The sequence below is a fragment of the Nicotiana tabacum genome, chromosome 3 (assembly GCF_000715075.1).
Source record: "Nicotiana tabacum cultivar K326 chromosome 3, ASM71507v2, whole genome shotgun sequence".
NCBI classification, from domain to species: domain Eukaryota; kingdom Viridiplantae; phylum Streptophyta; class Magnoliopsida; order Solanales; family Solanaceae; genus Nicotiana; species Nicotiana tabacum.
Window position 1 is genome coordinate 167,151,647 of NC_134082.1, and position 12,904 is coordinate 167,164,550.

General features: G+C 40.7%; 2 protein-coding genes across 2 annotated transcripts; both read left to right on the forward strand.

Annotated features, from left to right (window-relative positions):
• Positions 1-1,854: 1,854 nt before the first annotated feature.
• LOC142177954 (uncharacterized) lies at positions 1,855-2,523 on the forward strand. The gene has a single exon (XM_075247050.1). It carries the CDS (start codon positions 1,855-1,857, stop codon positions 2,521-2,523), a length of 669 nt encoding a protein of 222 aa, XP_075103151.1.
• A 3,953-nt stretch (positions 2,524-6,476) lies between these two features.
• LOC107820229 (uncharacterized) lies at positions 6,477-12,425 on the forward strand. The gene is made up of 2 exons (XM_075247056.1): positions 6,477-7,024; positions 12,215-12,425. Exons 1-2 carry the CDS (start codon positions 6,477-6,479, stop codon positions 12,423-12,425), a joined length of 759 nt encoding a protein of 252 aa, XP_075103157.1.
• The last annotated feature ends 479 nt before the right edge of the window (positions 12,426-12,904 follow it).

Below are 12,904 nucleotides of genomic sequence, written 5' to 3' on the forward strand. Positions count from 1 at the left end.
CGCTGCAGATGAGGGCGAGAAGAAAACATTAGCCCAATAAAATGAAATCCTCCGGGCCCAGATCCAAATGATGAAGATAGCTGCCAAGAATCCGGAAAGAAGCCGAGCAGATGAAAAACTTATTAATGGCCTTAGGAATAAAATATGTGAGTACGGGAATGATCTAGAAAAATCCGAAGGCAGTTGGCAAGAGCTAGAGCACAGTTGGCAAAGAACGCCGAGGGGCAGGCAGATTTTGTTCGACAACTAAAAAGGAAATACGATGGAAAAGTCACAAATTTAAAGAAAAAGCTAACCACCCTCGAGAATGAGATGGCCAAGCATGTCAAGAGCTTCAAAGCCGAGAGAGAACATCGCTACGCTTTGATGGCACAGCTAGAGGGAGACCTACAACATTTGCAAGAATAGAATCATATTGCCACTCAGGTCTTGGAGGCTAGATCTCTGCAGATTGGGTGGTTGTTGCAAGAAAAGGGCATCATCAGGGGAAGGTTTAGAAGAATTGCCGACTACATAGTGATGAAATGCAACGAGTGCGAGGACATGACCAGGTCCATGTTCTTCGCCTCAGTAATGATCTCTGTCCACTAGATAATGGACGATCTTTATCGCCTCCAGAATGACATGGCACGTAGGTTCGTGGCAAGACCAGTTGGTGTTCCTAGGACAAGATTGGAGGCACTGATGTACTCCTGATTGTGTTTTCTTTTTCAAGTCTATATTTTCATTCCCTAAAGTCTGTTTTGAGTCTGTTGTAGTTTTCAATTCTCAAGTATGTAGGATCGAGTTTTTATAATAGAGAAAATTAAAGGTTTTGTTTTAATGAAAATTTGAAAAGAAAAAAAAACCAAAAATGTTTTATTTTGCATTTATTTCTTGAACTACGTGATGATCTGATTCACGTGGCGACGTGATGCATAGGCAATCCTTATCGGATCCGGTCATGATTTTGTAAATAACTCAAATAAAAGAGAAAATGTTATAAAGAGAAAGCCAAAGCCGAAAAGAAAAGAGAGAAAACAAGTAAAAGAGAATAAGAACAAGAGAGAAAATAAGAGCGTAAAAAGAGCAAGAGAGAAAATTGGGGAGATAAACAAAAGCCGGGATGAAACACGCAACTGTTGAAAAACATATAGAAAACACACTTAAATGTATAAGTGCATCACACCTCCAACGTGCGATTACCTATGTGTTAATTGTCTCACACTAACCGGTTTGTTGTGTTAGCTATCAAATAGGTTCTATATTATGGTGTTTGGTTTTGTGGTAATCTGGCTTCACATCCGTACTTTACAAGATAAAAAGGAAGTGTAGAATGTTGTCGAAAAGTCATCTGCCAACAGTTCCTATCTTGGAGGATAGCCCGATCTCGGCCATCCCAACTTCCGAGTCAGCAACTGCCGAGGAAAACAGAATTCTGCGTCTCAGCATGATGGAAATGTGGGATGCCTGATCCAATGGCAGAGAGCCACTGAGTGCGATACCTGGATTCCCTGAGTTACTTCCTAGGGCAAGTGGGACTTCCAACGTCCCAATAAGTTATCCGAACACCCCACTTGGATATCCTACAATCTCATCCCACTTTGCTGGAACACCTTCTGAGATTCGCCCCCAGGTGTTGATTTCAGGCACGACCTCCAACATATTCACTGCGCCACCTTGTTCGGCCACGGCACAACCCACTTTGCCCAGGCCTAGTTTTGATCCATCATCTTTCACCTTCCAAGTACCATCCTTCCCACCGGAACCTGCCCAGTTCACTACCAATGCTTACCCTCAGCCACCCAGGTATGAGTTTACCGGGGACAGGGGAAAACCACAAAGAACCCTGAACAAGAGGAGATTACCCGAAAAATGAGTAGCATGGAGCAGAGTCTAAAAAATATGCAGGGCTTGAGTGGGCAAAAGAGCGTATCCTATGTTGATTTGTGTATGTTACCGCACGTGCATTTACCCCTGGGTTTCAAAACCCCAAAGTTTGAAAAGCATGGCAGGCATAGGGATCCCATAGCCCACCTTAAGTGGTACTGCAATCAACTGAGAGGAGCAGGTGGAAAAAAGGAGCTTCTCATGGTTTATTTTAGAGAAAGCTTGGTCGGCATTGCTTCTGAATGGTACATGGATCAGGATATATCTCGTTGGCATATTTGGGATGATCTGGCTCGAGATTTTGTTAGGCAATTTCAGTATAACATCGACATAGCTCCTGATAGGAATTCGTTGTCGAATCTCAAGAAGAAGTCCGTGGAAAGCTTCCGAGAGTATGTTGTCAAATGGAATGAACAAGCACCCAGAGTCAAGCCTCCAATGGATGAAACAGAGATGGTTAGTGTTTTTCTTCAAGCCCAAGAGGCTAATTATTTTCAGAATATGATGTCCGCGATTGGGAAACCATTTGCCGAGGCCATCAAAATTGGTGAAATGGTCGAGAATGGTCTAAAAATAGGGCGCATATTGAGTCAATATGCTATAAGGGCTACCTCCCAAGCAATTCAAGGCAGGTCTGGAGGTGTAGCGAATTGAAAGAAGGAGTAAGAAGTGGCAATGGCAACTTCAAGTGTAAGAAAACCCCATCTACCCAGACCTTACTTCCCTGCAAGAACCCCACAACATTACTATCCCCATCAGGATGTGGCCTATGCTATGGTTCCTCAGCCATACGCAGTGATGAATGCCCAGCCCTATGTTAGGCCAGAACAATAGTTCAACTAAAACCGAGCTGGATTTCCCAGAAATCAACCTCCTCGCCAAGCTCAGTATAATCCCCAACCTCCACAAAATAACTCCCCCTACAATGCTCGTGCCCCGAAACCACCCAGGATGGCAAACTTCATGCCCATTGGTGAGTCATATTCTATCCTTTTCCCTAAACTTGTCCAGATGGATCTGTTGTATCCCGTACCCCAAACCAGGCAGAACCCAAAGTCGCCCTCCTACAAAGCCGGTACTCGATGTGCTTACTATTCGGGAGCGGAAGGGCATGATACAGATGACTGTTGGACCCGGAAAAGGGCTGTTGAAAAATCTCATAGAATAAAAGCGGATGGTGCTAAAGGACGAAGACATTGCTAATGTGACCAACAATCCATTACCAGCTCATAATAGCAGACCGGTTATTGGAATGATTTGCGAATATAAGGAGTTCGATCTTGCTTTGAAAGCCATAATTGCAATCGCTGATGTTGGAAAGAAGCCAAAGGCTATCGCAAAAGAAGACAAGAGGGAGAAAAAGAGTAAACCCACCCCTCAAAATACAGAAAAGAAAGTGGAAACCAAAACTGGGGCAGCGCCCTCAAATGATGCCATTCTTTATGTTCCCCGAGGTCACAAGAAAGAACAAATGTCATTGAGCCCTCTAAGAAGGTTTGAGCTGAACAAGGGATGTATGTGACTAAAGGGACCTATGTGGTACGGGGGCTAGTAATTTCACCAAGTTTGAATGAGCCCGTGGTTATTGGCCGCGCACCGCAGAGGCCTATGACAGATCCTACTACCGTCCCATGGAATTATAACAAGGCGGTAGTGACCTACAAAGGAAAAGAAGTCTTGGGAGAAGCAAATGAAATTAACCTGGCTAAGAAATACCTCAATATGGAGAAAGTGAATAATGCCACGAAGAACCTTTCCCACTCAAGAAGCCAGTTAGTGCCGAAGAAGTAGAAGAGTTCTTTAGGAAAATGAAAACTGTGGACTATGAGATAGTTGACCAACTCCGAAAGTCTCCTGCTCAGGTCTCTTTGTTGTCTCTGTTAATGAAATCAATCGAGCATCAGAAGGTGTTGATAAAAACCCTTAATGAATCCTATGTCCCAATTGAAACTACTGTTGAGCAACTAGAAAGGATGGCAGAAAGATTATTTGCAATCAATCAGATCTCCTTCAGCAATAATGATTCGCCCCCGAAAGGGGCCGCCCACAACAAAGCCCTCAATATGACAGTTAAATGTGAGGGATACTATGTGAAAAGGGTCATGCTGGATGGTGGATCCGGGGTGGATATCTGCCCCCTCTCAACTTTGCAAAGAATGGAGATTGGGACTGAGAGGATCAGGCCTAACAATGTTTGTGTTTATGCCTTTGATGGTATCAAAAGAGACACTATAGGTGAGATCGATCTGATCTTGACTATTGGTCCTATGGATTTCGAGGTGACCTTTCAGGTCCTAGACATGGATACTTCTTACAATTTCCTCTTAGGAAGACCTTGGATTCATGCAGCAGGGGCTGTACCTTCCACTCTCCACCAGATGGTGAAATTTGAATATGAAGTCAGGAGATTGCAGTCCACGGAGAGGACGAGCAGTCGATTTACCAGGACCCATCAATCTCGTGTCTCGAAGCTAGGGAAGGAAGTGAACATATAGTCTATCAAGATTTCGAGGAAGTGGTCGCAGACCAATGTGAAGAAGGAAGCCCTTGTCCTTAACCCTTTCTCTCAAATGCGTCAATTGTGGTTGCCAAGGAAATGATCAGGCATGGTTATAAACCCGGGAAGGGGCTCGGGACATCATTGCAAGGAATCACGAAACCTATCACTCTGGCTACTAGCGAGAAGTTCTTTGGTATGGGTTTCCAAGCCACACTAACTGATGAAACATGGACAAATAAGCGAAAGAACAACGACTGGATCTTGCCTCAGCCGATCCCGCATCTGTTCGAAACCTTCGTCAGGCCCAAGTACAATGAAGAAGAAGAAGATCAGGCCGTCATGGCCGAAGAAATTGAAGAGATTCGTGGGGCTATGAGGCAGATGTTGTATGAAACCCACATGTTGTATGAAATTACCCACATGGGGTTAATTTGGGTAGTTCCGGAGAAGTCAAAGAAACCAAGATAAGCATTCACACAGATGAAAAAATAGGGATGCATTGATCAAACTTTTGTTTGAGTTCAAAGATGTGTTTGCTTGGTCATACGATGACATGCCAGGATTAAGTGTCGATTTGGTGGTCTACAAGTTTCCGACTTACCCTGATTATCCCCCTATCCAGCAAAAGCAAAGAAAGTTCAAAACTGATATCAATGACAAAATCAAGGAAGAATTCACAAAACAGTTGAAGGCAGGGGTGATCTGAGTGGTCCGATACACCACCTGGCTAGCCAATGTGGTTCCCGTGCCAAAGAAAGATAGGAAGACTCGAGTGTGTGTCGACTACCGAGATCTGAACAAAGCATGTTCCAAGGACAACTTCCCTTTGCCAAACATCCACATCCTCGTTGACAACTGTGCCAAACATGAGGTACGATCTTTCGTGGATTGTTATGTTGGGTATCATCAGGTCTTAATGGGTGAGGAAGATGCAGAAAAGACAATATTTACAACATCGTGGGGCACCTATTGCTACAGGGTCATGCCTTTTGGTCTGAAGAATGCCGGGACAACTTACATGAGAGTCATGATTGCCATTTTTCATGATATGATGCATCAAGAAATCGAGGTGTATGTGGATGACAAGAACACAGGACGACCATGTTCGAGACCTGAGAAAGTTTTTTGAGCGGCTGCGTAAGTATGATTTGAAGCTGAATCCGGCTAAATGTGCATTTGGGGTTCCGTCTGGCAAACTCTTGGGATTTATAGTCAGTCGGAGGGGCACCGAGTTAGATCTAACGAAAATAAAGTCTATTCGGGATTTGCCTCCTCCGAAAACCAAGAAAGAGGTTATGAGCCTGTTGGGAAGGTTAAATTACATCAGCTGATTCATTACTCAGTTGACTTCCACATATGAGCCCATCTTCAAGCTGTTGAAGAAAAATGCAACAATTAAATGGACAGACGAGTGTCAAGAGGCCTTTGACAAAATCAAAGAATATTTGTCGAATCTGCTGGTCTTAGTCCCTCCCGAACCTGGAAGACCTTTGTTTTTGTATTTGACAGTCTTGGAGAATTCTTTCGGTTGTATCCTCAGGCAACGTGATGTGACCAGGAAGAAAGAGCAGGCAATATACTATTTGAGTAAAAAGTTCACAAGCTATGAAGCTAAATATACCTTGTTGGAAAGGACCTGTTGCGCCTTAACTTGGGTCGCTCAAAAGCTTAGGCATTACCTGTTGGCCTACACCACTTACCTCATCACCAGGCTGGATCCTTTAAAGTACATATTCCAGAAGCCGATGCCCACAGGGAGGTTAGAAAAATGGCAGATCTTGCTCACTGAATTTGACAAAGTCTATGTCACCCGCACGGCAATGAAAGCCCAGGCTCTAGCGGATCACCTAGCTGAAAACCCTGTTGACGATGAATATCAGCCCTTGTATACTTACTTCCTGGATGAGGAGGTCAATTCAGTTGAGGTAATATCAGAAGACACCAATGCTTGGAAAATGTTCTTCGATGGAGCTGTGAACGCAAAAGGCATCGGAAATTGGGGCAATTGATCTCACCTACGGGTCAACACGATCCAGCCACAACCCGACTTCGGCTTTTCTGCACAAACAATACTATCGAGTATGAAGCCTCAATTATGGGTATGAATATGGCAATCGACCAAGATGTTGAAGAACTATTGGTCATGGGAAATTCGGACTTGATTATCCGACAAGCTCAGGATGAATGGGAAACCTGGGATGTCAAGCTTATTCCTTACAAACAACACGTGGAAAATCTTAGCAAGCGGTTCAAGTCAGTTGAATTCAGGTACATTCCTTGTTTTCACAATGAGTTAGCCGATGTACTCACTACTCTAGCCTCGATGTTGCCATATCCAGGCAATCTCCACATTGACCCGTTAGAAATCCAAATCGGAGAAAGACATGGTTACTGCAATATGGCTGAGATGGAACCAAATGTTCAACCATCGTATCATGATATCAAGAGATCTCTAAAAATGAAAGAATATCCTGAGCAATCCAATGGAGATCAAAAGAGAACCATTAGACGGCTTGCAAGCGATTTATTCTTGAGCGGTGAGGTCTTGTACAAAAGGACTCCGGATCTCAATTTGTTAAGATGCGTTGACGCTGAAGAGGCCGGAAGAATCATATATGAAGTGCGTGCAGGAGTGTGTGGACCTCACATGAATGGGTACGTTTTGGCAAAGAAAATCCTCCGAGCGGGCTATTACTGGATGACTATGGAAAAAGATTGCTTCAGTTTCGTTCGAAAATATCATCAGTGTCAGGTGCATGGTGACTTGATTCATGCACCGCCTACAGAACTGCATCCCATGTCAGCACCTTGGCCATTTGTTGCCTGGGGTATGGACGTCATTGGGTCGATCGAGCCAAAAGCTTCAAATGGGCATAGATTTATATTGGTCGCTATCGACTACTTCACAAAGTGGGTTGAAGCAATTACTCTCAAATCCGTCACCAAGAAAGTTGTGGTAGACTTCATGCACTCCAATCTCATTTGCCGTTTTGGTATTCCTGCAACTATCATTACGGATAATGCTCCAAACTTGAAAATCACCTGATGGGGGAGATATGTGAACAGTTTAAAATCACGCATCGAAATTCTACTCCTTATCGGCCCAAAGCCAACATTGTTGTCAAAGCAGCAAACAAGAACATCAAAAAGATTTTGAGAAAGATGATCCAAAGTTCTAGGAAATGGCATGAAAAGTTTCCGTTTGCATTATTGGGATACCGCACTACTGTGCGCACATTAGTCGGAGCAACCCCATATCTTTTGATTTATGGCAATGAAGCGGTGATACCCGCAGAAGTTGAAATCCCTTCTCTTCGGATTATTGTTGAAGCTGAATTGAGGACAGTGAGTGGGTTAAAACCCGTCTAGAACAGTTAACCCTAAATGATGAAAAGCGAATGGCCGTAGTCTGCCACGGGCAGTTGTATCAACAAAGAATAGCCCGTACCTACAACAAGAAGGTGCGTCCTAGGAACTTTGAAGTGGGGCAACTCGTTTTGAGGCGTATTCTCCCCCACCATTAGGAAGCAAAAGGAAAGTTCTCTCCTAACGGGAAGGGCCCATACATTATCAGAAAATTATTGCCAAAAGGGGCGTTGTACCTGGAGACCAAAGGAAATGACCCTGAAACAGTTGTAAATGCAGACGCAGTCAAAAGGTATTATGTCTAGTCTTTCTGCAACAACAACATTATCCGTTTGGAATGATGAAGGCTTTCATTCTCGCTACCCCAAACACTCTAATCCTTTGCTAAACCTTTGAGTTCTTTCATTACCCTCTTTGGAACCTGAAGACGTTTGTAAAAAAATCATCATCAAAACAAAAGAAAAAGAAAAAGAAAAGAAAAATAACAAAATAAAATGTTTTCCTGAACTATGTTCGACTTGATTCCGAAATGATATGTAGGCAGCCTCTCTCTAGGGTTTAGTCACACTAAAACAAAATCCAATTTCCCCCAAAAATGAAACTGGGGCAGATATTATAATGGTTCGACGATAATCCCGCCTGAACGGTTCTAAAGTTGTAATTTGATCCAAATTCTTTTTGACCCAAACCTTGTTCAAGTCCTTTCGATAATGCGTTAAAAGGTGTTCAAAATCGGAGAATGCAGTTGTTTGAACCCGATGCAATCAAGATAAAGGAAATAAAATGAGAGAGTCTTATTAGTAAAAACATACGGGCACAGTAAGGCGATGGTGAGCAGAGAAATTGAAACGAGAGAGTCTTGTTAGTGAAACTTGTAAAGAGTACTATAAGGCGACGATGAGAAGAGAAATGAGAGAGGTCGATTGGCGAAAACCCACAAAGGGCGCCGTTGATCGAGAAGAAGAAATCCCTCACCACTATTGGCACTGAAAGAGTCCTGGCAAGGTTTCTCGGTTTTAAAACATGGGTCGTAATGGGTTTATGAGAAGTTGGATAGTTGTGCAGATCGGGTATCCAGTCCAAGAAGCATGTCATGTCTATTGAAGTCTGCATGCACTCCAGATAAGGAGGATGGCCTCTACCATACGAATCCCTACCTCCAGACGAGGTACCACTGAATCAGCCCGAATGACGAGACCTCTTGTCCGACCCATTGTCGCACCTCCTTTTTCCGCGCCCGCGGGGCGCGTGGGGAGTTTTCTCCAATTAAAGGACAGTCGAAACGGGATTTGTTTGTTTGTTTCAGAGTCGCCACCTGGGAATTTTAAGGCGTCCCAAGTCACCAATTTTAATCCCTGAATCGAGGAGAATATGACTCTGTTTATTATTCTGCGAACCAGAAATCCGGATAAGGAATTCTGTTAACCCGAGAGAAGGTGTTAGGCATTCCCGAGTTCCGTGGTTCTAGCACGGTCGCTCAACTGTTATATTTGGCTTGATTATTTTGATTTGTTAAATACATTTTTATTGCATGATTTTATTATTACCGCTTCTATTTTGATTGTTTATAATTAAAGACTCTTCTTCGAATCGAATCACGCGTACGTGTATTTGTTTTATATATTAATATTTTTTAACGTGAAAATCGTGTCACGCGTATGTATACACAATGATAATATAATAATTATTATTCTTTTTCGAAATTTTTTATTATATATAAAAAAAAAGACTTAAGTTCGAAATTGTGCTAAAAATAAAATTAAGAACGTTCGTCGCTCTTGTATAATTAAATATTGAACCGCACATCTCGAGTTATATGAAATTAATATTGATGATCTCCGAGGAACCCCTTTTTTATTAAAAATTTGCTCGAAGTTGCGCGAACGCATAATTCGAATCGCCTTTAGAAGTATAATCAAGTCATGCGAACGCATCCTTAATTATGCAAATATTCTTGACAGTAATATAAATTCTCTACAAATGTTTATTGCATCCATCTATTTTAAATGTAAGAGTCATGAGAAATCACTATTTGAGATGCCTCTAAATTCCTTGAAAAGAATTCGCAATTCATTAAGTGTTGACCGCAAATTATATTTTTTACGTGTGAATTATATTCCTCAAAAACCATGAGTTTAAAGAGTAAAATAAAAATAAAATAAAAATAAACAACGTGTGATTAATACTACCATTTTTATGGTAAATACAATATTTATCTACCCAAAAAGCGAATTGCGTATAAAACTTAGGAAAACAATTGATTTAATAAATGAAGTAATATTTTTTCAAGAATTTTCATTGTTATATTTGGAGCAAACGCTATTTACACATTTTTTGACTTAAAAAAAAAGTTACAATCTATAAATCTCATCATTCTTTTACACCACTTATTTTTAGTCCGAGGTTATAATTGTTTGGTTAATTTTGCTTACGAAGATTGGGTTTGAGATAAATAAACCAATTCTTATATTCTGCCTATGTGAATATTTGCAAACACTAACTCTATATTTTGTAAAAAATCATTGACATTATTTCATATATTAAAAGAAATGAGTTGATCGCGTTCCTAAAATAACTAAGCCATTTATTATTAAGAAAGAGAACTACTCTACCAATTGATTTAATACTATATTAACCAACTAAAACAAAACTGAAACTTAAACTAATAAAATTTAAATAAGTAGAAAACATCCTTATAATCAAACTTCATTTACTTGCCATGTTGAAGCTTTTCATGACATGAATTTTCAGATATGTACCTGATATTGGAAGCAAAAGAAAATGATGATGAGAATCAGCAGCAATAATAACAGTACAATAGCAACAACTGCCCAGCAACAGTAACAACCCAGTAACAGACCGGTGGAGTAGTAATCCCAAAAACAAAAGCTTTAAGCTTTAAATGAAACAACAACCATTAATACTAATTTCAAACAAAGAAAGAAAGCAGTAGATTTTTTTAGTTTTATTTTTTATTTTGAAAGCTTAAATATTTTTCGGAATTTTTCTCTCTATCTGTGTGTGTATTTTTTTTCGTATCTCTCTCCCTATTTCTCTCTCTGTATTTCTTGTTCTTCTCCTTCTTGTGTTCAAGAGTTCACATATATATAATCACATCCCATAAATCTTTTAATCAATTAAATCAATACTTTTTCTTTACCCAACCCATTATCCTTTCACTCATCCCCATTACATTAAATAAACATATCACACTACCCCATTATATTTTGTTCCCCATGCTTTATTTAAAATAATGCAAGATTCCCCTTTAATTTAAATCTTGTCCCCCCTTTATATTAAATAATCATATCACAACCCACCCCATTTCATTTTGTCCCCCATGCTTCAAATAAACAATTTCAAAATGTACAATTCCTAAACTACCCCTTCCGACCTTACTGAAATTACCAAACTACCCCTGAACGTATTACAAATTTACCAAACTACCCATCAGCTATAACACATTAATTAATCAAACTTAACCAAAATATAGACAATATGATCAATTTCTAACAATGTTCAAACAACAATATGAACATGGATGAACATCATAACAACAATATCACATGAACACGATTTTAACAACATTTCAACAACAAATCACATGAACACGAATTGAACAACAAAGAACAACTAAAATTTGATTGAACAATATTTTAGCAACAAACAATCCTATTTTCGGATTCAACAACAACAACAAACAAAGTATGAAGATTTCTAAATTCAATCATATTGAACTTAAAATCAACTCTAACAACATTACAACAAACAATTCTTATATTAAACTTTAAACAAGATTATGAGAACAATTCAAGCAATAATCATAAATGGTAAACAAGAAATCAAACTATACAAAATTCGGATTCAAGATCATCCAAACAAAGTATGAACATGAATGAATCTATTTTAAGACAACAAACATGACGGATTAAACGATTAAAACAATATATTCCTTTAATACAACTAAATTCTTTAAACAAATAACAAGATCGACGAAGAAACAATTATGAACTTAAACTTGAACTTAACAATATTAACAATTTCTAACAATACGTAAACACATGAAACAAATTGAAGAAATAGTTGATTAAATTTCAATTTGAATCTAACAAACATCAAACTAACAAATATTCACTTAAACAACAATACAAACATGAAATAAACATGAAAGATAACTAATTAATCTTTCATTTGGAATCTGAAAAATTAATTTAACAAATAACACATGAACATGAACTAAAAATTAATTCAAACGATAAACAAAACAAACCTTTGCCGATTTTAGATTCGAAAATATCAAAACGAAATGCGGACAAAATAAAATTCAAAAATCTACTAACCGGAGATGAACGACGAACAAACGACTGAACCAACAACGAATTTGATGAGCCTCGACCAAAGCTCGAACCAACGATGACGAACGCGATTAAGAAGTAACTGAAGAAACGGGACAGTAGCAAAATCTGGACGATGAAGCAGTAGCAAACGGGATGACGAAGGAGAAGAAGCAGCTAATGACGATGCTGCCATGGCCAGCGAATTCAAACCAGAAACGCGAGCAGCAGTAGTTCGGAGACTGAAGCAGTTGTTCGTGTGTTTGGCTAGCGACGGAGTAAGCAGCGACGAGCCGCATCCATGGAATCCATGGTGTTTCAGAAACAAGGGCAGCAGCGAGAGACAAAAGCAGTAGCGCGAGCTTGGAGTAGCCATGGACGCTCGTCGCAGCTGGACATGGGCAGCAGCGTGACACAGTGGTGTCGACTTGTTCGGCTTAAGGACATCGAAGGAGAAGGACGCAGCAACCTGAGCAGCTGGTCGACGATGAGCTTGGCCATGGAAGCGACTGGGTGTAACAGTGGAAGGAGGCGACGGAATAGTAGGGTCGACGGGCCAAGCGACTGGGTGTAACAGTGGTGTTTGGTGGGGGTTTGGACGTGATGCTGGTGCTGGTCAGCCATGGATGTTGATGGCGAAGCTCAGTGACGACGGGGATGAAGCGGGCAGCGGTGGGTTTGATATTTTTTCTTCTTTGATTGAGGGTTTTCCGGCGATGCAACGGGGAGGTCGACGTGACGAACGTGGAGTGGGGTTTACTTGGAAGCTTGGCCGGCTGGGTGGGGGGGGAGGAACAGCCATGGCTGCTTGAGGTTGGGAGTTGGAGGTTGGAGA